Here is a 22,605-nt window from a genome sequence, read left to right as displayed (position 1 = left end):
ATCCAGGTCATAGTTGTCTCAAAGGTGCTTTTTCATTTCTCATCCAAGAAACTTCACCAGTTCTGGAACAATGGATCAATTCTTCCATCGTCCCCTACCAAAACCAATGAAGCTTCTTGGATGAGATGCAAAATGTTTTCTCCTTCTTCTTCTTTCTCAAGGAAAAAACAGACAAGTTGCCTTTTGCAAAAGCACCTTTGAGACAATCTCAGTATTATCTATTAATTCATTCAATTTATAAGCCACCTTATAACAGTGGTTCCTAGGGCAGCATACAAAATAAAACAAGTCAAAATTAAAATTCAGAACTGCAATAAAATGCACTCAGGAAGTGAACCAAAGAAAAAGAAAAATACATAGGAGCAAATAGCAAGGAGAGACTAATTCCCACCAATTCCATATCCACGATTTCAATTTCTTCATCTATAACAGAATAACAGAGTTGGAAGGGACCTTAGAGTCTTTTGATCCAACCCCCTACTCAGGCAGAAAATCCTATACCATTTCAGACAAATGGTCGTCCAATCTCTTCTTTAAAATTTCCCGTGTTGAAGCATAATTATGGATGACGATGTTTCATTATGCACATTTATAAAGTTTAGTTCCAGCACCAGAACATAAAATGACAAGGCCACCAGAGACTAGGGACTGCTGAACTAGAAATAAGCACCAAATAAAAGTTCTGCTCATCTAACAGGTCAATTTTAACCTAAATCAAATTCTTCCTTTTTCCATGTATATTACAAGTTTTCCTTAGGTTTTTGCAGAAGGATCGGGCCACATTAAAATTGAGTTGAATAAATAACTAAACATGGATTGCCTTATGTGTTTGCAAAATCAATATCTGTTGATTTTCAACATTAATCAACATTTAATCAACATTAAAATATGACTCAAATGTAGTAATTCTCAGAAAACCCAAAGAGTTAAACTGACATTTAACATTAAACATTTTTACATTTACACTGGTATTACTGCAATAGAATGTTAAAGATGAAAGCACAACCACATTCAACCGCATTCAATTTAAGAAGCTGGGATTAAATTTAGCAATATGAGAAAAGAAAATGATTGTATTCCTCTGATTTCTGATTTGAAACTTTGTGTTAACGAATTTTATAATCATTCACTAAAGTTTCCATTATTGATAAATTCAATAAAATGTACAGAATAGGAAACTTAGTTTCAGTTTACTAAGTTTTTAAAAATAACTTGAATAAAGTGGCATTACTGAAAATGATAAAAATTGTAATTATCAATGACAACAGATTATTTCATCTTGAATGAAGAGCTTCTGTTGAACTGTAATGTTCTTATCAAACACTTATACAGATCTCAACAGATTTAATAACTCTTATTATTTCTCCATTCTTCATGAAATCAGTCTGATGAATGTTGTTGGGCTAGAAATTCTAATGTATCAAAACATGTTTCTTTGTTCTTTGAAAGGACTTTTCTAGTTCATGTTCATTCATTTCCCAAGCCAATCAAAAAAGATTGTTTAAGGAACGATGATCTCTCAGGGCACTAGCACTTTGACTTTCTTCCTCTCTATCAGTTCATGAATGAGAAGGTATATTTATCCTTCCAAATTTGCTGAAATTCTAGAAGTAATGAAAGACTCCAGAATACAATGTCTTTCAGCATCTATTCTTCAGCATAAAACAAAGTATTTATTTTCATCCTCAGCCTAATATCAACAGTGGAATTCTCTTTCAGTGTTCATCAATCACATCTGATAAAGTGATATGAGCACACTAAGTTCATCTTGTGACACAATCACAGTATAGATTATGTTAACTTAAGATTTGTGCTTATATAGGTGGCTGATGTTTCAAACAAACAGCAAAAAACACATGCAAAAGAAAGTATACTGTAATATATACAGATAATTGCTTGTGGTTCTAAGCCACCAAAGTGTGATTGGTAATAGTAGGTAGTCTAGAACACAGGCAAGAAGAAAAGCAGATTAAATACATCATTTGAACTTGAACTTCATCTACCCTGGTTTTATAAAGTAACCCTCATAGGACTAACTTGTGCTGGTCAAGATGTACCACTGACATTCTGTTACTGAAGAACTTAGGTTCAATGCTCTTCTGTGTGTCTCATATATATTTTTATTACTCATTTCAACTTCAAAGCTCAACTTGTCTCCTGAAAGTAAATTATAATGCTGAGCACGTTTGCAATCTTTTGAATGGATAGCAGGTGTTTTTCAAAGTCATTGATCCAGAGTGAAGTAATGGACACCATATAACTGTCTTGCATGAATATACGTGATAAGCCCTATGAATAGTGACAGGGATAGAGAAGCTGGGCATATTACAGCTGACAAATGCATTGGTAATGAATAACAGATGACCAGCCAAAGCTGACACACCAATGAAACAAAATACCGTTTATTTATAACAGGTGTCAATATTGGCTTTGCCCTTGAGCTATACCCAAAGCCTATAATCTTTCTTTCTGGATGCTTCAAAACTGATATTTTAGCTTTTGTCCTTCTACACCATGAACATGACACTAATAATAAACAAAAAGAAAAGCATGTGGTCTCCTTTAAATCCATATTGTGAATCTAGTAGAAATTACCTTCTCACATGCTATGGTGATTCCAGCTGCTAACATAACCGGAAAACCATTTGATCATCATTTACCTAGTACATATATAAGGTCTCTTTAAAGCAAAGGAGATGGCAATACTTCTTACACAATAATAAATATCATTGAAGTGGCAGCCAAAGCTGATCAATCTAGCAAACCCAGTGTAAGTCATAAATACACAACAAAACAGCAATAAAAACTTTTTAAATACTCCGATAAATTAAAAACAGCTTCCCCTAATGCCCTCTAGACCCGCGCCAGTCCGGTTTCCAACCCGGTCACAGCACAGAGACGGCTTTGGTCGCGTTGGTGGATGATCTCTGGAGGGCGAAGGATGGGGGCTGTTCCTCCATCTTAGTCCTGTTAGACCTCTCAGCGGCTTTTGATACCATCGACCATGATATCCTATTGCGTCGACTGGAGGGGATGGGGGTGAGGGGCACCGTTTTGCGGTGGTTCTCCTCCTTCCTCTCCGGTCGGATGCAATGTGTGTTGGCGGGGGAGCAGAGGTCGACCCTGAGGCCGCTCACGTGTGGAGTGCCACAGGGATCGGTCCTCTCCCCTCTCCTGTTCAACACATACATGAAACCGCTGGGCGAGATCATTCGAAGATTCGGGGTTGAGTGCCATCTATATGCAGATGACACTCAGTTGTACATTTCTACCCCGAACCACCCCAACGAAGCCGTCGAGGTGATGTCCCGGTGTCTGGAAGCCGTGCGGGTCTGGATGGGCGACAACAGACTCAAACTCAACCCTTCCAAGACGGAGTGGCTGTGGTTACCGGCGCCCCACTTTAGCCAATGTGTTCCATCTCTGGCCATCGGGGGGGAACAACTGCCCCCAGTGGATAGGGTGCGCAATTTGGGCGTCCTCCTAGATTCCCGGCTGTCGCTAGATGATCATGTGACGGCCGTGGCTAGGGGGGCATTCCACCAGGTTCGCCTGGTGCGCCAATTGAGCCCCTTACTAGAGCGGGACGCCCTTTGCACAGTCACTCATGCCCTAGTAACTTCTCGCCTTGATTACTGTAACACTCTCTACATGGGGCTCCCCTTGAGATGCACCCGAAGGCTCCAGCTAGTTCAGAATGCAGCTGCGCGGGTTATTATGTGGAGTACTAGGTACTCCCATGTAACACCTTTCCTGCGTGAGCTGCACTGGCTACCTGTGGCTTTTCAGGTGCGTTTCAAGGTGTTGATTGTCATCTTCAAAGCGCTCCATGGCTCGGGACCTAGTTATCTGCGGGATCGCATTCTACCCCATACATCCCTGCGACCAATCCGCTCTCACAGAGAGGGCCTCCTCCGGGTTCCTTCCGCTAAACAGTGCGGGTGGGTGGTGCCTAGGAGTAGGGCCTTCTCTGTGGTTGGCCCAAGCCTCTGGAACGACCTCCCCCCCGATATTAGAACCACCTCTGATCTCCGCTCCTTCCGCAAGAAACTCAAGACCCACCTGTTTCGAGTAGCTGGTCTGGCCTAATTATAATCGTAATTGTATTTACAAAGGGAACATCTATCACTATCTTTCCTGCATGGCTTTTTAAATTTTATATTGGGGTTTTAAACGGGTTTTAAAATTGTTTTTAATTATTTAAATTGGTTTGGGGGTTTTATATACAGACAGTATGTGTGTGTTGTTTTGTTCAATGTCTTATCTTATGTGTTTGTTGTTTTGATTTTGAACGGTCTGTACACCGCCCGGAGTCCCTACGGGGAGAGGGGGCGGTTTATAAATTAAATAAACCAAAACCAAACCAAACCAAAAGCAGTGATCTAAGTGTTTTTCTGGCACAGTATTCATATAATCTGTCCAAGAACTGTCATTCTAGTAATATCCAGCCTAACTGCAGATGATAGAGGAGACAAGCAAGGTCTTCATGTGATGCTTTTGGACGGGTGAATATAGTGCAATGAATATATGGCATCAGGGCTTCTAAAGCAGAAGTTGATTTATAAATCGTATTCTGATTTTCATGATTTCTAGACAATTTGAGGAGGTATTATAAACAGTGAGTTGCGTCCATAGCTCAGTAGGAGCAGAAACATCTTGTTCTTCTTTTGTTATAAGACATTAGTAACCAATACATTCTCTTTTTCTGGGAACATCTCATTGTGTGAAGCAATCAAATTTTATTTTTCTATTTAGAGACAGATAAAAAGAAAGGATTTGTCAATATATACATCTGATGGGAGAAGATAAGTTCCAGTGGCTAAAAGGTCTCTTGAATAAGAAATAATTGCATTTTTTTGACTCCCAGCTTTAAACAAAATCTTTGCATCTTGGAAAAGTAGTTTTGAGTTGTGACACTTTTGAGTTACATAAGTGCCTACAGAAAATATAGAAAATAAAATAGGGCTCAAAATAAATGAAATCTATGCAGCTCTGATTCATAAAACATTATCTAGTCTCACTGTGCACAAGTATAGATGTCAATATTTTCAAGGATTCAAGTATTAGATGGTTGTTTTTGATAAATGTTTTCAAGATAAAAGCAACAGAATGCAAAAAGCAAATGGGGACATTTTGTTATGATTTGGAGTGTTAATCATTTTTGTTTTGCATCTTACCTTCTGTTCTATCTTCAAAAACTGAGTAAAATCTTCAACAGTGAGGTGGTCCTTCTTATCACTATAGCTCAAAAGCAGCAAGTATAGATCACGCCGTAATGACATCATCTTATAAAACACAGAAAACTCTTCAAAGTTTAAAGTTCCCTGGTTCTCATCTGTGTCAGCCTCCTAAGGAAAAAGCATATCCAATTATCTGTAGTAGCTAGATACAACACTCATAGAAAGAAAATAGCTCAATTTATATTTACTACTAACATTTCCCCAATCTTGTTTATTTCAAGCTAATTTCTAATGAGTTTAATGGATATTAATCCTTTCTAAATGTAAATGTAGGCCTTTTTTTTAAAAGGAGAATGCAAGAGATAGCTGGGAATGACACACTGTGTTTGCCAAAGTTTTTCTATTTGTAAGAATTTCACTATGGCTATTTTATTGTAGTGTAAACACAACCTGATCTATGCAAACTGATTAGAGCATAATACAATCCTGTAAGTGTTTACAAAATGTTTGTGTAACCCAATTGAGCTGAATAAGATCTTTTATTAGCACTGAACACAGACTGATATTTATTTATTTCTAATGAGAACTGTATCTCCTGATCTTGGAACCAAATACTTATGATTTTCAACAATGCTGAGACTGCTTGTCAGGAACAAGTTCAACTACTAACTCCCTTTTTACTGTCATGAGGATTTGTCCTCAAAGAAGAGTTCACTTATCATTTATCGTGATTTTGGTTTTGTAAGTATAGTATACGTTAAAGAGGATTTGCTTCAGATGTACACAATGTTCACAATGGTCTTTTAAAATAATTATCTCTGTGTTGCTAAATCCACACAGTAATGGACTCCAAAAAAAAGTCTACTTATACTGCTAAATATTAATCAACTAGTTGTAAGCTTTAAAGGAGGCTTGCAAGAGAAATCTCTGTAGCATCCTTTCAGTAATAGTATTTTTAATTCTGCCTAGTAAAGTGTTTTCACATTAAATTAGAGCTATTTGTAATCAGATTATACATAATCTAGATTGCAAGTAGTTCTGGCTCGTGCTACATTTGCTGACTCAGTATGGATTCAAATAAAGCCAGTAAGCTTAAAGTGGGTGAACATCATTTGTATTAGGGAAGCTACTGTGAGTCAGGCTATATCTATGGTGTGTACGTGGGCTACTATTGGATCAATTGCATGATAGAGCCAACAACACTACAATAGTGCATGTGTGGAACAGAAAGGGCTAACTGGAACTGCTTTCAAGAGTGTGTAAGAAAATCTTTCAAGAAATTTGTCGCATATGTATCAACTATGTTACTCCGCAGTTATTTTGAAAATAGAGTTATGTGACCATTACTTCTGTTAGCTGAAGTGCAGGGGTATCAAATGCGTGTGCTGGCCCCACCCGATTTAGCAAAGGGGGAAAACGTCCCAATAAGTCACATGATGATGCGGTGATGATGCAACTTTGACATTCTACTGTAGTGTACTAGTTCATTCAATGTTAATACAGTTTGAAACAAGCCCAATTCATAATATATTATGAAGCTAACTTGTGTTCTAAGAAACCATTGATCACAATATCCTGAGTGTAGAGTTACAATAGCAGAGTTGGAAGGGACCTTGGAGGTCTTCTAGTCCAACCCCCTGCCTAGCAGTATAGAAACCCTATACTGTTTCATGTTAATGACTAATTATAACTTGAAATAAGAGCTTCAGAGAAGGAAAGGCAACATTGGAATGGATTAGCCTGAGATTTGCCTTATTCCCCTCATATCAATTAAAAATAGTCTAGTGCAATAATTAGATACAGCTATAGTTTCATTACCGGTAGTTTTCGCTTCATGATTGCCCTGTTTAGTGATCATCTAAAGTTGCAGTGGGGCAAAAAAATAACAATCAATCCTCATATTTCTATTGCAAAACGTCTGCAGTCATTTGATTAAAATTTGGGCACTTTGCAACTTGGTGGGCATTTAGAACTGTGCAGCGTCCCATAGACATCATTGGCATGCTCCTCAGTGTGCTTCCAAAAGCAGAATCAATAGATAAGCTGGCAATAAAATCATGGTCACGTGATGTCTCCATTAATGACCATGAGTGATTTCCTTAGTCACCATCTCAGAAGTAAGGCTGTACGTCTGTTGCAGTCACATGGTCTCTTGCTTAACTATCACCTCATTTAGCAAGACTTTATTTTTGTTATTAAGCAAGGATAATGTGTACTTTTAATTTATAAAACCCAAATAGCTCCTAAATAGCTTTTTTTTTTTTGCAGGATTACATACCTAATGTGTAATCAGGCCCAAAAGAGACATAAGTGAGTATTTTCAAAAGAACACAACAAATCTCAGCAGGAAAGCAAGGGAAGGGAAATAGTTGTCATTTCCTAAAAATAATTAAATTCTAAACTGGTGGAAAATAATGTTGATGGCCATAACCCAGAAGGCTCACTCACTGGATGTATTTTATATTGTATTTGTTCTATATTGGACACTAAGAGTCATTGTGATTGAAGTATGATTTAAATATATTTAATAAAGTAAACGAACAAACAAATACATTTTAAGCTATCATCCCAGTTTTATGAACTTCATTTGTCTGTTCAGTCAACTAATACTTAATCTATTCTAGAGAATTAAGGAGGAGGAGGAGGAGAAGGAGGAAGAAGAAGAAATGTCCCTTTAGATTTAGGATTCCCAGCGTCCAGTCCCACAACTGCATGTGCCCATGGTTGATCAGGCCACCCAAACACTGCCAAAGTTAATGTGAACATAAATAATATTGATTTTAATTTAAACTTAATTGAGTTTCTGTTTACTACCCTTGACACAACACACAAAAGTCAAGTGTACCTTTAGATGTTTCTATATGCCAGGCTCAAGCTTTGAAGATAAAAATCATCAACACTTTGAAATAATTCTAGAAATGGATCGGCAGCCAGTGCAAATACCAAAGTTATCGAATCATATGATCATATCAGGAAATATGATCAGAGCTAGCAGTTCTGTTTCAGATTGGCTGTAGCCTTTGAACTCTCTCTCTTCAAAGGTAGTTTTATACAAAATCCATTGCATCCGTACAGTTGGAGCCCTACTAGGCTAGGCTAGAAGATGCCTCTCAATTCTTGACCAAATAGGGCTGAAGCTTGTACAACTTTTTGAACTAATAAAAGTCAATCTTCTATTCTGAAGTTATTTATATATCCAATGACAATGATGGAATCTTTTAGTAATGCATACCAGGATATCTTACATATGGTGCATCCCCCATGTAACAGATTAATCCATTTTCAGTGGGGCAAAATGCAGAAACTAAACATATTTCTGTCTTCTGTATACATATTATGTATTATAACATTTGTCTGAAATACAAATTGAGCAGGGGGTTGGACTAGAAGCATTCCAAGGTCCTTCCCAATTCTTTTATTATCTGGACTCAACTTCAATGTATTTGCTCTGACTCAATCTAGCCTCCTGTTTTTGTGGGACATGTAGAGTTTCACAAGAATGGTTTAAAAAGACAATAAGGTTTCATGTCATTAAGACATTATGACACGCTCACCCTTTATTTCCAGAGAAGCTACCTTCCTGGTCACATATAAATGTCAATACTTTGAATGAATTTGAACTCTGTAGGACCCATAATGCAGTTGCCAAGAAACAGCCAAATATATAAATATATATATCATAGAATCTCTTTCAGGAGACAGGCATCCAGCCGTAAATGTGAAATTCTGATTTCATTTAAACTGATCATTTAGAGCTAGAAATAACTGACCAGTTAGGAATATAATGGATCATCAAAGTTTATTTTGGGTGCAGCTATTCTGAAAAAGGTAAACTCCACATTGGAAATCATCAGAAGCATCAATGAAATTATACTTCCAATCTCTTAATGCCTTTCCACAAACCTCTCCTGCAACAAAACTTGGGATTTTTCTACATTCTAATTACCATCCCTCAAAACAGATGTTGTAAAAGCTAAAACAAACATTTTTTAAAAAACTATAGGACACTATTTATGCAGCTGGACGAATATCTCTACAATGAAACAGTATGACACTCTGAAATTTAATTAGGGGGGAAAATATAGGAAACTTGAAAAAATGCATCAAATAATATAAAGATGAAATATGAGAAGTTTTTTTCTTGCCCTCTCATAATCCCCAAACTTGAGGTGTCCCAATAAAGCTGTTAGAGCAATAAATTTGTCACTTACCCCGAGCTAGCAAAATTGATACCATGCTTAATCATCAGCCTCTTAATATGTTCAGTAAATAAGTGTACCATCTGCAGTTATCTCAATATTATAAATCCTTGAGGGTGGGCTACTGTGAGATGTGTCACCAATCCAACAAGAGCCAGATGCCAATACTGACATGCCTTGATGAGTCTTTCCCCTTGGTAATTCCTCCATGAACAACAAATGCATTGCACTAACTCTCTATTTATCTTCATTGATAAAGGTAGTCCTCAACTTACAACTATTAATTCAGCAACCATTTGAAATTGTGCTGATGCTGAAAAAAATGGGCATCTGGGCCCAAAGTTATGGACAATGAGGTGTCCCTCATGATCTTGATCCTCCATGATCAAGATTTGGGTGCTTGGCACCTATGAGCACAAGGCTGCTGCAATGCCACCACCCAAATATTCCCGCTCCCAATCAATGCCCTTTTTGGCCACCTCGTATAGAAACACTCAGCGGAGCAGTGCCAATACTGGAGCCAAAGTAGAAGACCTTGGCCTTCAGCAATCTCAGCCAGTTGCCATCATTCCCAGTCCTCGATTTTAGCCCCAGGACCAAAGAAGACTCAGTGAAAGGACCAAGCAAAGGCCCAGGACCAAAGATGACATGCTCCAATCCTTATTTGCTTGTACTTGGTGGACAGAATCTTGCTGAATTAAAGCTATAACTCTAATCTCATAGATACATACTGAGGTTTTCTAGGTGTGGCTACTCTAAATCTCTTCTCCCTTCTCCCATCCACTTTGGGCCTTTGCAGCTTCTTAATTTGGGCTTTTCTCTGATGGAATGTACTGCCTCTTTTCCAGGTGCACATTCCATCATATTCTCTATCCCCCCTGCAGCATTCTCATGTCTCTTACCTGGACATCCTTCCACTTAACGACCCATGAGTTTTGGTGACAGCAGCTGGGATTGCAGTTGTGGCTGCTAAGTGATGTGGTCATGTGACATGTTGCTTTAGTTCTACATAGTTTAGCTACAGAAACTACAGTTTCAGTTGGGGTCATCAGCTGACAACTACTGTACTTGTAACTTTAGATTTCTCTTTTGAGAGACTAATATTTATATTTATAAATAGAAAAAAAACCTCACCTGAAACATTTGTCTTACTTTTCTTCTGGGAAGGTTGACATTCAGTTTATGCATCAACTGATGAATTTCTTCAATATTCAACAAACCATCACCATTCTTATCAGCTTCCTGAAAGGTCTGCTTCACCCAAGTGGAGACAAATTAAGGAAAGTATAACTCCGTTTATCAAAATATTGGGATACACTTTTACATTATTGAGAAAAAAAGCAAAAGTATAAAAAAAAGGTTAGGTAAATCAGTGCATAATGGTAAGTACATAAGCACAGAAGGTATCAGCTTGTTTCTTTTTAATGTAGGGGATAATATGCACAAAATGGCATATGAATAAGAAATAAGGAAGGTATAAAGGCACTAATACTACTGCTTTACATTATAATGTAATGGAATATACAATATCTAGTACTTAACCAGTTCCAAACTGAGCACAATACAAAAACTTTAAAACTAGTTTTCAAAATTCTTACCCAGGATTTGGGAGGGCTGGGAAGAAGGCTACACTTACTTATTATACAATAACTAAAACCAAAGTTAATTAAAAGCCAACATATTGGTTGGACCTCTCCTTGTGGCAGCCTAGTTTTGGAAAGATGTCCATTGTCTTAAGATAAACTTGAAATGATGCCTATTTAAAATAAGCACTTAGAGATACAAAATTGAAGTTGATGATATGATACTAACAAGTATATGTTGCATAGAGACACTGCATTTGTTATAGCAGTCTCATCGATTCATAAAAACTCCTTTCCTAGGTTAACGTTCAAACTCCATCAAGTATCAACCACAGATCCACAGAAGCTCCCCAGATAATTTGATTAGAAAGACATAATATAATTTGCTAATATACACTGAGATCATCACTTGTGATATCCCTTTGTGTCACATTAGGTTAGACAGCTAATTCTTCAACTCCATTTATTCATACTATATACCAGTGATGGCGAACCTATGGCACGCATGCCACAAGTGGCACGCGGAGCCATTTGTCAGGGCACGCGAGGTGCTGCCCTGTTAGCTGGCCAGCGTGCATGCGTGCGCTGGCCAGCTGAGTTCACCTTTTTAAAAGCTATTTTTCGCCTTCCCCAGGCTCCAGAGGCTTTATAGGAGCCTGGGGAGGGCAAAAAGAGCCCCCCCGCCCCCCCCGGAGGCTTCAGAGACTGTCCCTGAAGCCTTCGGAACGCTTAAAACCACGCTCCAAGCAAACTGGAAGTGACTTCCGGGTTGCTCGGAGGGTCGTTTTAAGGGTTCCAAAGGCTTCAGAGACCGTCCGAGGCTTCCCTGATGACTTCGGAGCGCTTAAAACGACTCTCCGAGCAACCCGGAAGTCACTTCCGGTTTGCTCGGAGGGTGGTTTTAAGCACTCCAAAGGCTTCAGGGACTGTCCAAGGGCCTCCGGGGGGTCGGGGGAGGCTCTTTTCACCCTCCCCAGGCACCTATAAAGCCCCTGGAGCCTGGGGAGGGCGAAAAAAGCATGTAAAAATGGGGGGTCGCACGTTGTGCGCGCATGCGCACTGGGTGTTCACACGTTGCATTATGGGTGCGGCACGCCCGCACTCGACCCCCCTGCGCTCCCCCACTTGTGGCACGTGAGCCAAAAAAGGTTTGCCATCACTGCTATATACCATTATCACCTTGCTTCATCCATTCATTCTTCTTTCTAAATTAAGAACCTGCAGGCACTTTAGTTATGACGCAAGAAAGCTATTTTCATCAGTAATAGTAACACTTTCCAATGTCTTTTAAACAGGACAGTTTTCTTCCTTAGTGGCTGGGTTTTCAGGAAAAGAAACCTCAACTGAAGTTCACAACGCAAAATTACAATGTTGGCATAATTAATTACTACAAATAACCCTCTCTCTCTTTTAGCCTAATCTAATGTGTTAAATGTTGTCTATAATGATAGGACATATATTAAATTCAGTAACAAGGAGTCCTTGTCGCTCACTGGGTGGGGTTGTTTTCTTGCAGATGTTTCATTAGCCAAGTTAGGTAGCATCATCAGAATGGGGTTTGCTCTCCTCTAGTGGCTTGCCCTGTCAGGTATTGATAGGGGTGATCTTATCTTGCCCTGTTAGCAAGTTTGGCAGTTCCTTGCTTGGGGTATCGTTTACTTTTTCCTTGTTGGTCTGATGTTAATCTTGGAGTTAATTTATGGTCACTGTGGGTGCTAATTGCTGGTGGGGATGTGTTCTGGTCTTTTTGTTATCTTTTGGGCTTGCTAGTTTTTGTTATGTTCGTTTTCATTCCTCTTTTTTTTTGGCTCAGTAACATACAAACAGAAATTAACCCAAGTTGGGGATTTTTTTCAATCTCTTCCATTCTTCTGGAGCAGACTTTGAGAGGCTACAAGGATGATCCACTAGTACTGGAAACAGTACTGTTAGTAGAACAACATTGCCATGCTGAGTATCCCAGCTTAGTCTTTGAATGCAATTGTTTCCACAACCACCAACTTTTCACAATGCTGGAATAAATCCTTTGGCTTCACTGTTGTCCAAATGTGAATTCTCCTTCCCTCACACAGAGCTGTTCTGATCACAATAAAAGGAAACTACACTCGAAATATTTCTACGCCCAGTGAGGATATTCTTTCTATTGCAAATAAACACACAGGGAATTATTCTGATCTGAACCAGAAATGTTTAAACTTCCTCTCTTATACAATTGACCCAATTTAGCTTCTTTTCCCTCTCTGGGTCTGTCATTTATTTTTAAGAAATAGTTCTCCATGGACCAATCCTGTTCCATCTGGTTTGGTTCTTCTTCTATAATTTAATAAGCAATTAATTTTACTGCTTATTTTTTTCTTCAGTTGCTCCCTGATCAGAGGCATTTTTGCTAGGAATCTATACCCTTTAGTGCCTGCCATTATATCCTCACTCCAGCTGGAGAAGCCACAGGGCCCATTTCTCTGTGCAGTCATCCATCTGCCAGAACTGATCATGCAAACAAGGCTTGAAGAAATATTTCTGCATAACCAAATGCATGGCAGCATGTGAAGCCTCCAAAAGCCAGAAAAGATAGAAATTACATAAGTAATTTATGGAGTAATTAGCCATAAAATGATGGCAACTGTTTCTCTGCCTTATGATAACAAGAGCTGAAATTCGGAAATGAGAATATTTGGCGTTCTTTTTTTTTTTTTTTTTAGCTAGGCAACTTGGGACGAATCAAACCACTTCATCATCCAATATCCTCACTGGGGAAAAATATGCTTTCCCAGAGCATAATCTTTTTGGAATGAAATATCTTTGTCTTTAGAGATTTGTCCTTAGGTTACTTTATTTCAGGGGTATCAATCTCGCGTCTTCGTGGCCTCTACACATGATGTATCATGACTTTTTCCCCCTTTGCTAAACTGGGCATGGGCATGTCCAGCACATGATGCATCCAGCTTGCGGGCTGGGAGTTTGACACCCCTGGTTTACTTGGTCTTTAATTAAGCAGGATGCCCAAAATTACCATGTTTTCACCCCCTTTCACTTTCATGCATACAGTATTTTGTCTCTGAGAGAAACTCTGATGTTTGTGATCCTGGTTTAATTATTGCTGCTTCTTTGTTCTACAATGAATTGCACGTGGTTGCGTTTTTGTTTTTTTAGTGTATGGTTCAGTGGTGGGTTCCGGATCCCGTTGCAACCATGGTACAGTTGCAATGGGGCCCGGCCTCCTCCAAATTAATGCACATGCATGCTGCGCGCATGTGTCTTACCGTCCAGCTACGCCTCCACGATGCTTCAGTTGCTCGGCCTAGCAGGCACACAGGCACTGTACATGGTGTGCGCATGTGCGGAAGCACTGAAGAGTTTAAAGACAGGTAAGTAGCATGGGCGGGCAGGTGGGCCCTCTGGAGCACCGTATCGGAATGGTCCCTGGTGCTCCAGGCAGGCTCTGGTACGCCTGTACTGGGGCGTACCGCCTGCAACCCACCAATGGTATGGTTATTTGCGGAACTGGCAAATACATTACAATAAGTGAGTGAAATACGAAATACTCAATGAATAATAACCCAACACAAACTAAATGGCATTTTGCTATTTTATAAAACCACCTGAATAGAGACCATGATGTGATTAAAATACTAAGCCACTTTGTTCACGGAGAACCTTGAAGAGAACTGTACACTATTACTTCGTGTTTCTGTTTTATGTTCTTGCCATGATTAACAGAAACAAACAAAGCAGAATCACCAAGCTGATTGCCCCAATTCTGCATGCTGTGATGACGAATAAAACCAGCCAAATAAATAAACAGAAATTATAGTAGAGGGTAAGAATTACACATTTCCTCCAAAGGGGTCAATCAATACAAAATTAAAAGAGAGGTCAGAGTTTCATATGAACAGAGATGATCAGGCTCACCAGTTTAGAAACAAAATTGCTGCTTCATTCTAATGAATCATTAAAGACTACATTTGATTACAAACAGATGGGAGCCAATTAGAACAATTGATCAGCACTTCTCTGTTATTCATTAAAGTACTCCATTTACTCCACATTTCTGCACACTGCACATCAAGACAACTAGACACAAGAACACCATCACTCTGCTAAACAAATAATTCCCCCACCACTGTCAAACTATTCACTGAGGCTGCATTACTATTACTATTAGTTTTATCATCATTTCTATCACCCAAATTGTTCCTATTTGTACTCTATGACTATCATTAAGTGTTGTACCTTATGAATCTTGACGAATGTATCTTGTCCTGAGAGCATATGCACCAAAGACAAATTTCTTGTGTGTCCAATAACACTTGGCCAATAAATAATTCTATTCTATTCCTGCTGCAGTCTAGGGGGAAAAGGCCCTCTGACAGTTGCTATATGACAGTGATGGCGAACCTATGGCACGCGTGCCACAGGTGGCACGCGGAGTCATTTGTCAGGGCACGCGAGGCGCTGCCCTGTTAGCTGGCCAGCGCACATACGCACGCTGGCCAGCTGAGTTCACCCTTTTTTAAAGCCATTTTTCGCCCTCCCCAGGCTCCAGAGGCTTTATAGGAGCCTGGGGAGGGCGAAAAGAGCCCCGTGCCCTCCCCGGAGGCTCTCTGGAGGCTTCATGAGCTTCCGTGAAGCCTCCGGAGCGTAAAAAACCGGCCCTATGGGTAAACCAGAAGTTCGGGAATGGACTTCCAGTTTGCTCGGAGGGTCATTTTGGGTGCTCCGAAGGCGTCTGGGAGGCCTCTGGACGGTCCCTGAAGCCTTCGGAGTGCTCAAAACGACCCTCCGAGCAAACAGGAGGTGACTTCCGGTTTGCTTGGAGGGTCATTTTGACTGCTCTGAAGGCTTCAGGGAAGCCTCTTGAAGGTCCCTGAAGCCTCCGGAGGGCGTACAGGGGGGCATGGGAGGGTGTTTTCGCCTTCCCCAGGCTCCTATAAAGCCTCTGGAGCCTGTGGAGGGCAAAAAAAGCATGTAAAAATGGGTGGGAGCGCCTGTAGTGCCTGCATGAGCACTGGGGGGTCACACATTGCATTATGCGTGCGGCACGCCCGCACACAACCCCCCTGCACTCCCCCCACTTATGGCACGCGAGCCAAAAAAGGTTCGCCATCGCTGCTATATGAGCTGCATTAACTTTAATAAGTCAACTCCTTAAAGCAAGCAAATTATTTTTTTAGACTAACATAAAAGCTTGAAAAGAAATAAATGCTTGTTTTATATGCAGCAGAGAAGTGCTGTGCTCATGAAAAATCGAAAGAAATTCTTCCACATCATTTTTAAGCACCTTAGAAAAAAACTATAAAGTAGTATTCCCTTAGATGGAATCAGTTATTATAATTGGAGCTCATTTAGCTATTTTGTAATGGGTGATGTTCTTAAAAGGTTGAACCATGTTGTTACTCTATAAGTGCCTGCTTACAATGAGAATTGCCATTGAAAGTAGACCTTGTACATGCAATAAATAATTGTGAGTTCTAGTCCCACATAGGCATGAAAGCTAGCTAGATTTTAGGCCCTGAGTCAGTCTATCTCAGCTCAGCTCATCTCACAGATGAGGAAGAAAGGAGGAGGAAAAAGTATTAAGTATTTCATCACCTTGAATTATCTATGAAATAATAAAGGGGGCATAAAAATTATTCATAAATAAATAAAAGACAGATCAATCAAAATCACTATATTGTCCCAGACTAGAATGCTTTGAAAGGATATTGATCGTGTGTCCTCTGTCTTTTAGCAAGAGAGTCCTCATCACTTATCCCAGCCATCAAATATTTCAGCCCAGTGATCCAGGTACGGGCTTCCTCCGAGTTAGAAGTTATCAGATCCAATGATTCCATATGATTGCCATGGTAAATTGTAAAGCAGCAGCTTGGATCAAAATTGCCTTCTGCATGGCGATAGAATATTTCTGATTGCCGCCCTTCAGTGACTTTGTAGATAGAATCAATTATGACTGTGAAAACAATAATATAATGGTAAAATCTGGTTTATAATATAGCTGATTGCAATATTCCATTTTATATTAATAAATCAATCCAGGAACAATTTATCTAGGATAATAAATTAATTCAGAAATACACAACTTCTGTAAACTTCAGCGATGGCTTTGCATTTCATGTCAAGGTTTGCATTCTGAAAGTGGCCTTAAGCCTGAACCCACTCTTGCCCCAAAAATCCACCCAAAATAACTCCCCAAAATACAAAACAGTGAAATGAAATATTTGACCTCACTCATGTAGGAGACATTTTGTACCTTCAATTTTAAAAAAACACATCTATGGGAGAGATTAGTTGTAATAAAATTGTAGCAGGAATTATAAATGCCTTCTTATTATATTATTCCAAAGACATGAAAGCTGACAGAGAATACTTACCCCAAACCCACACAAAAATAATGTTGCTTATTCACCAAACCAAAGTAAAAAAGAGATGAGTTAAGCATGACTCTCTTTGACATACAGGTATCCTCGACTTACAAGTCCAATTGAGCCCAAAATTTCTGTTGTTAAGCAAGACAGTTGTTAAGTGAGTTTTGCCCCATTTTACGACCTTTCTTGCCATAGTTTTTAAGTGAAGCACTGCACTTGTTAAGTTATTAAGACTTATTATTAAGTGAATCTGGCTTCCCCATTGACTTTGTTCATCAGAAAGTCACAAAAATGATTATATGATCCCGGGACATTGCAACCCTCATAAATATGGAACAGTTGCCAATGTCCGGATTTTGATCACATGATGATGGGGAAGCTGCAATAGTGGTAAGTATGAAAAACGGTCATAAGTCACTTTATTCAGTGCTGTTGCAACTTTGGTCACTAAACAAATTGTTGTAAGTTGAAGACTACCTGTACAGATGAAAATATAGAATGTGTTTTACATTATGATCCCTTATATGCGTATATATTATATGCTCATTTTTTTTTAGCCTATGAATAAAGAATCAGAAGAGAACTTGAGATCAAATGTTCTCTTTCCTGGGTCTGCCAGTCTTAATTTTGAGGTGATTAATACTGGCACCAAACTTAGTCACAATCATTCCTAGTGCCGGACTAATGCTGTGGAGAAGAGCTGTCACCCATTTTTGATAAACATAAAATACGTGCCCTTGCAAATTAAAAACTACATCATAAGACATGCAAAGCAAATAATAACTTCAAAAGAACTTACTTTTTGCCTTTTCACTTTTCCTGGATGGCCTCCATCTGATGCACATCCTGTGCTCATCAAGATAAAAAAGGCGAACTAACCCTTTGGCTCCATGCTTCAGTTTAATCATCTGAGTCCCAGATTGCATAACACTCATACATCTTTCAACTAAAGGATGAAAGTTTGCAACAATTTTATTTAACCAGCATCCCTAATTTACTCTGCTGCATAATTACTGTGATAATATCCATAAAATAGCTACTAATCTTTCAATCTGCACTTTGCATGAAAAAATAGGCAAATAATTACAAACATGTGTAATGCTGGAACTACTAGATTTCTATGGGTCTTTTTAAACTGAATATAAAAAACAAAACATTTCAAAAATATCTTTTTTCCTAACACATATCTTTCATTTTCATAAGCATCTAATCACCATACAATTTGGGGTATATAATATTTTCCCAAAGCTTTAAGATCAGAGGAGAAGAAAAAGCTGGAAAGAAACCCCACCGCGCCTCATTTTCAGTTCACAAGTGAAATTTGTACTTATAAATGAATATATAAACATACATGAAGCATACATCAATATATGGGGACATTATTTCCTTTCCTTCTGTCTATGTAGATCAGCGTACCTCATTGCGCTCTTTTTTTTGGCCCATTTCCATGGTTCCATTGATCAATTATTTTTATCAGAACTGGGAAGAATTATTTCATCTGTTCGTATGCGATAAACTACAGACTACAAGTCAGTAATATTTTCAGGAGGTCAACACCTTGATAAAGTCTTACAATTTTCCAATATCAAAAAGCAGATATTAATTGTGTAACAGAGTTACACAATTTCACCTTTGAGACTTTGAAAGATTTTATGAGAGAACACCAAAAGCCCATAAAAGAAATAATCAATATAATTTTTTTAATCCACTAAAAGGAATGTTAACAGTAGAAAACAGTAGAAAAGCTTATTGATATATCATTTCATTGGCAAATTACATACTCTCAAATATGAATAAATCGAAACCTACGATAGGAGAGTAACAAATCAAATCATGAGGAAGAATTCGGAAGCAGTAAGAAAGAAAGGAAATACATTCAGTGATAAATTCAATGGTATACTGGTCTTTACTGTTTGGTTCAAACAATAGTTTGAAATTGTATCGATGTTGTTCAGGCATTGTAAGGGTCAAAAATATACAAAAAAATGTACAGCCTCGTAATATACAATCCTAATGAATAAATAATGAGAGAAAGGGAACAACTGTACTATCAATTAACATTTCAGAAACTGATTAGCATTTAATATTCATGGTATTGTTATTATTATTAACAATATTTATAAGTCATCTAATTCCAACATTCTCTGCACATTCATGAGAAAATAAACATTTGTATATTTGTAGCTATAAAAATACCTCTGAATATGTTAGATACTTGTTCTAACTACAGTGGTTTCCACCAAGGTCCTCTGTTCCGGCGGGAACAGAGGTTTAATCCTATTGGTCGAAGGGTCTGAGAGTTCCCTATAAAAGGGCTGCTGTCAGACTCAACCTTCGCTGGATTGTTCTCACTTGTACTTAATAAAGAGCTGTTGTTACCGTTAAGCCTGTGTGTGCCTATCCATTACCCAATCCAACAGAATAAATATAAAAATTCTGCCTAGGGACAGTTATTCAAAGCAATACAGTCCAGGATGAGAATGCATAAGGTTCAGCATGTGGCTATAATAGTATATAACAGCACTTACATAGACTAATATAGAGAGGTTTGCCAGATTCCAGAAGACCCAACATTTTACAATTTCTGCTTACACAATAGGACTTCCCCTTCAATTTTCCCTGCATTTACTAAAAAAAAAAAATCCGACACTATCATTCCATCTGCAAAAAGGAATTCAACTTTTGTATTTCACAAGATTTCAGAGCTCTCTGTGAACTCATTCGACATGCTTTGCAAATACAAAACATACATTTACATTTTTGGATTGGTGGATTTTTCTATCAAATACACACACAAAAATTAAAGAACCATTGTTTTTGTAGCATAAGTCACAAAGATTCTAAACTGAGCTCACAAAAATCAATCCACAACTTGTTCTAGCTATATTTCTGATAAAACAATGCATTAACAAAAGCCACCGATCAAATGTTCTTAAAACAATCCAATATAATAGAAAATTGTTATATTCTTGTGGACAACAGACTATTAAGTAGGAAAGAAAGTGACACTGTTTGGCGATTCTATACTTACTTTTATTAAACCTCACTGAACATAGTAAATCTTACTTCCAAACAAACAGGCACTGGATTTTATACTTACACTAAATATGACTTATTTTCAAGTAAGCACATATAAGATTGGGCCTTTACATTTACTTAAGTATGACTGTATAAACCTTTTGAAAAACATGCTTTCCTATAATTTTTCACAGCTGTGTGGCTGTGCATGGACTCACACACACACACACAGATAGCCAGAAGCATTTCTGAAGCAACTGCCGGAGATAATTTGAATAAGGGTGTTTTGGAGATATTACTGCACAGTACTACAATCACAAAGAAACTATTCAAAGTCTCTACACAGCCTTTGCCATCAGAAAAGATTTTGCACAGTAGTTAAATTTCACTGTCAAAACACAAATCACATAAAAAGTAACTCCAATAAAACCATTATTTGCTATTTAAATGGTATTGGTTTGACAACATGCTTGCGTTAATCAAGAAGAGCATTTCCAATAATGTCTTAAAAGCAAAACAGAACTGAATGTCAGCAAAACTAGCAGAAATGTCTAGTTCAGAAGCAATGCAACAGCCCTTATTCCCTTATATTCCCCCAAGGCAGGTTATGGGTCTCTATTCAGAAACCAACACCTTCACATTGAAACTCTAAGAAAGATACCAACTCATTTGGCTCAGGCAGCATCCTTGTGAAGTTGCTACACTTCCCACTACAAGATAGATCTCCGATGCTAGAATGGAAGCCATTGGAGGAAGAAGAGTCCAGAGGATGACCTGAAAGTTGGGCGAACGGCAGACAATCTTTATCCCACCTGATAAACAATGCTTTAGAAAATCAAGAGCTGTTGGATTGGGATTGCTAAACTGCAAGCCTGAGCAGTAGGACACACATGGCATGTTTTCAAAAAGCACCCTAATCTGTGCTAATGCCATCTTCCATTTGTCATTTATCCCTGTGTAAAATGAAGTCTTTAACCTCCTGCCATTGCTTCGATGAAGCACTTGATGTTATGAATTGCATTGACCATTTCAAGCATAAAGCTTGCTTTTAAGCAGCTTATGTTTCTCTCTGAATCATGCCTAGCCTGAAGCATTTAAAAATAGGTACACTTTTATTTTATTTCAGCATACTACGTTAGGCAAACAATGTATTACTACCATGATCCCCACAAAGATAAACTCCATGCAGTTTGATGAAGATGTAAACAATGGTCAAAAGTACATACATTCCGCAACCCAGAAAATTCATTTTAAACACAGTGTTTTGAAATTCCAATCCCATGGAATCTCAACAGATGTCATTCATCTCCTGCTATATACCTATTTTTCAGTATCATTTGTAGATCCAGTTATGTATACGTATTCATATGACAATCTGTGGGTTGACTTCAGGGTGGCACTATTGTATTAGGCTTCTGGTGATAAATGCCCATGAACAATTTAGTACATTGTTAATTTAGTAAATCAATAATTTTGTAAATGTAGAACCTAGGGAGAGGGAGAGAGATTCAAAGTTGTTTTTCTTAAATGCTATACAGCTATATTTATACGTTGGCCCCATCTCACTCCTGATTTATTTGTGAGCTACTTCAGGGATGACAGAGTAGATTCAGAAAGTGGTCGTTGTCTTTTTGATGGAGGAAGTGATTATTGCCACCTTGGAGAGCACCTTGGAGAACAACATTTTGATCACTCTTGATCCAACAACTTTTGCCCAGCCTCCAACAACTTTGCCCAGCCTCCAACCAGCTTTTCATACATAAAGCATGAATAGAATTCATAGTCTCCTTGTTTTTTAACCACTATGCCAGACTTGCTCTCATCCCCTTATTGCAATATTCACTGTATTGTGATGGTCTGGAACTAAACCCACAAAATCTCCAAGGTATGCCTGTATTTCCATTCAAGTGTATAAATCAAATTGATTTTCTAGGAATTTTGAAATACCTGTAATCTGAAATAGAGAATTACTTCTCTAGTTTTAATCTTCACAATATAGATTTCTACAGAGCAATGGGATTTTTTTAAAAAAAATGGTTATGCTAAAGGCATGGCAAGAGAATGGACCCTATTTTCTTATATTGGCCCATTTTTATATACATCATCTACTAGTCAAGCAAGAGGAATAAAGAGCAGATGACTTCAATCAAACACTCTAGTTATCCAAGATTCTGTTCAGATGCAATTTCAAAATAATTCACTCTCACGAATTCAGAGGGAGAAAAAATAATTAGATTTACATTTTCTTATAAACTGACCAAAT

At 38.4% G+C, this 22,605-nt stretch overlaps 1 protein-coding gene across 4 annotated transcripts in view; it reads right to left on the bottom strand.

The window, feature by feature from the left end:
* The window catches only part of PLCH1 (phospholipase C eta 1), a 136,204-nt gene that overhangs the window by 55,193 nt on the left and 58,406 nt on the right, over positions 1 to 22,605 (bottom strand). For all 4 annotated transcript variants that reach the window (XM_081955607.1, XM_081955604.1, XM_081955606.1 and 1 more), the window contains exons 3-6: positions 18,124 to 18,270; positions 16,666 to 16,909; positions 10,514 to 10,643; positions 5,178 to 5,348 (exon numbers count right to left, since the gene is read on the bottom strand). In XM_081955607.1, coding sequence (XP_081811733.1) covers positions 5,178 to 5,348; positions 10,514 to 10,643; positions 16,666 to 16,909; positions 18,124 to 18,270 — 692 coding nt within the window. The remainder of the gene's footprint in view (positions 1 to 5,177; positions 5,349 to 10,513; positions 10,644 to 16,665; positions 16,910 to 18,123; positions 18,271 to 22,605) is intronic.

Source organism: Natrix helvetica (genome assembly GCF_964273705.1).
Source record: "Natrix helvetica genome assembly, chromosome: 5".
NCBI classification, from domain to species: Eukaryota; Metazoa; Chordata; class Lepidosauria; order Squamata; family Natricidae; genus Natrix; species Natrix helvetica.
Note: the sequence above shows the minus strand (reverse complement) of the source record. Positions and strands in the feature narration are given on the sequence as shown.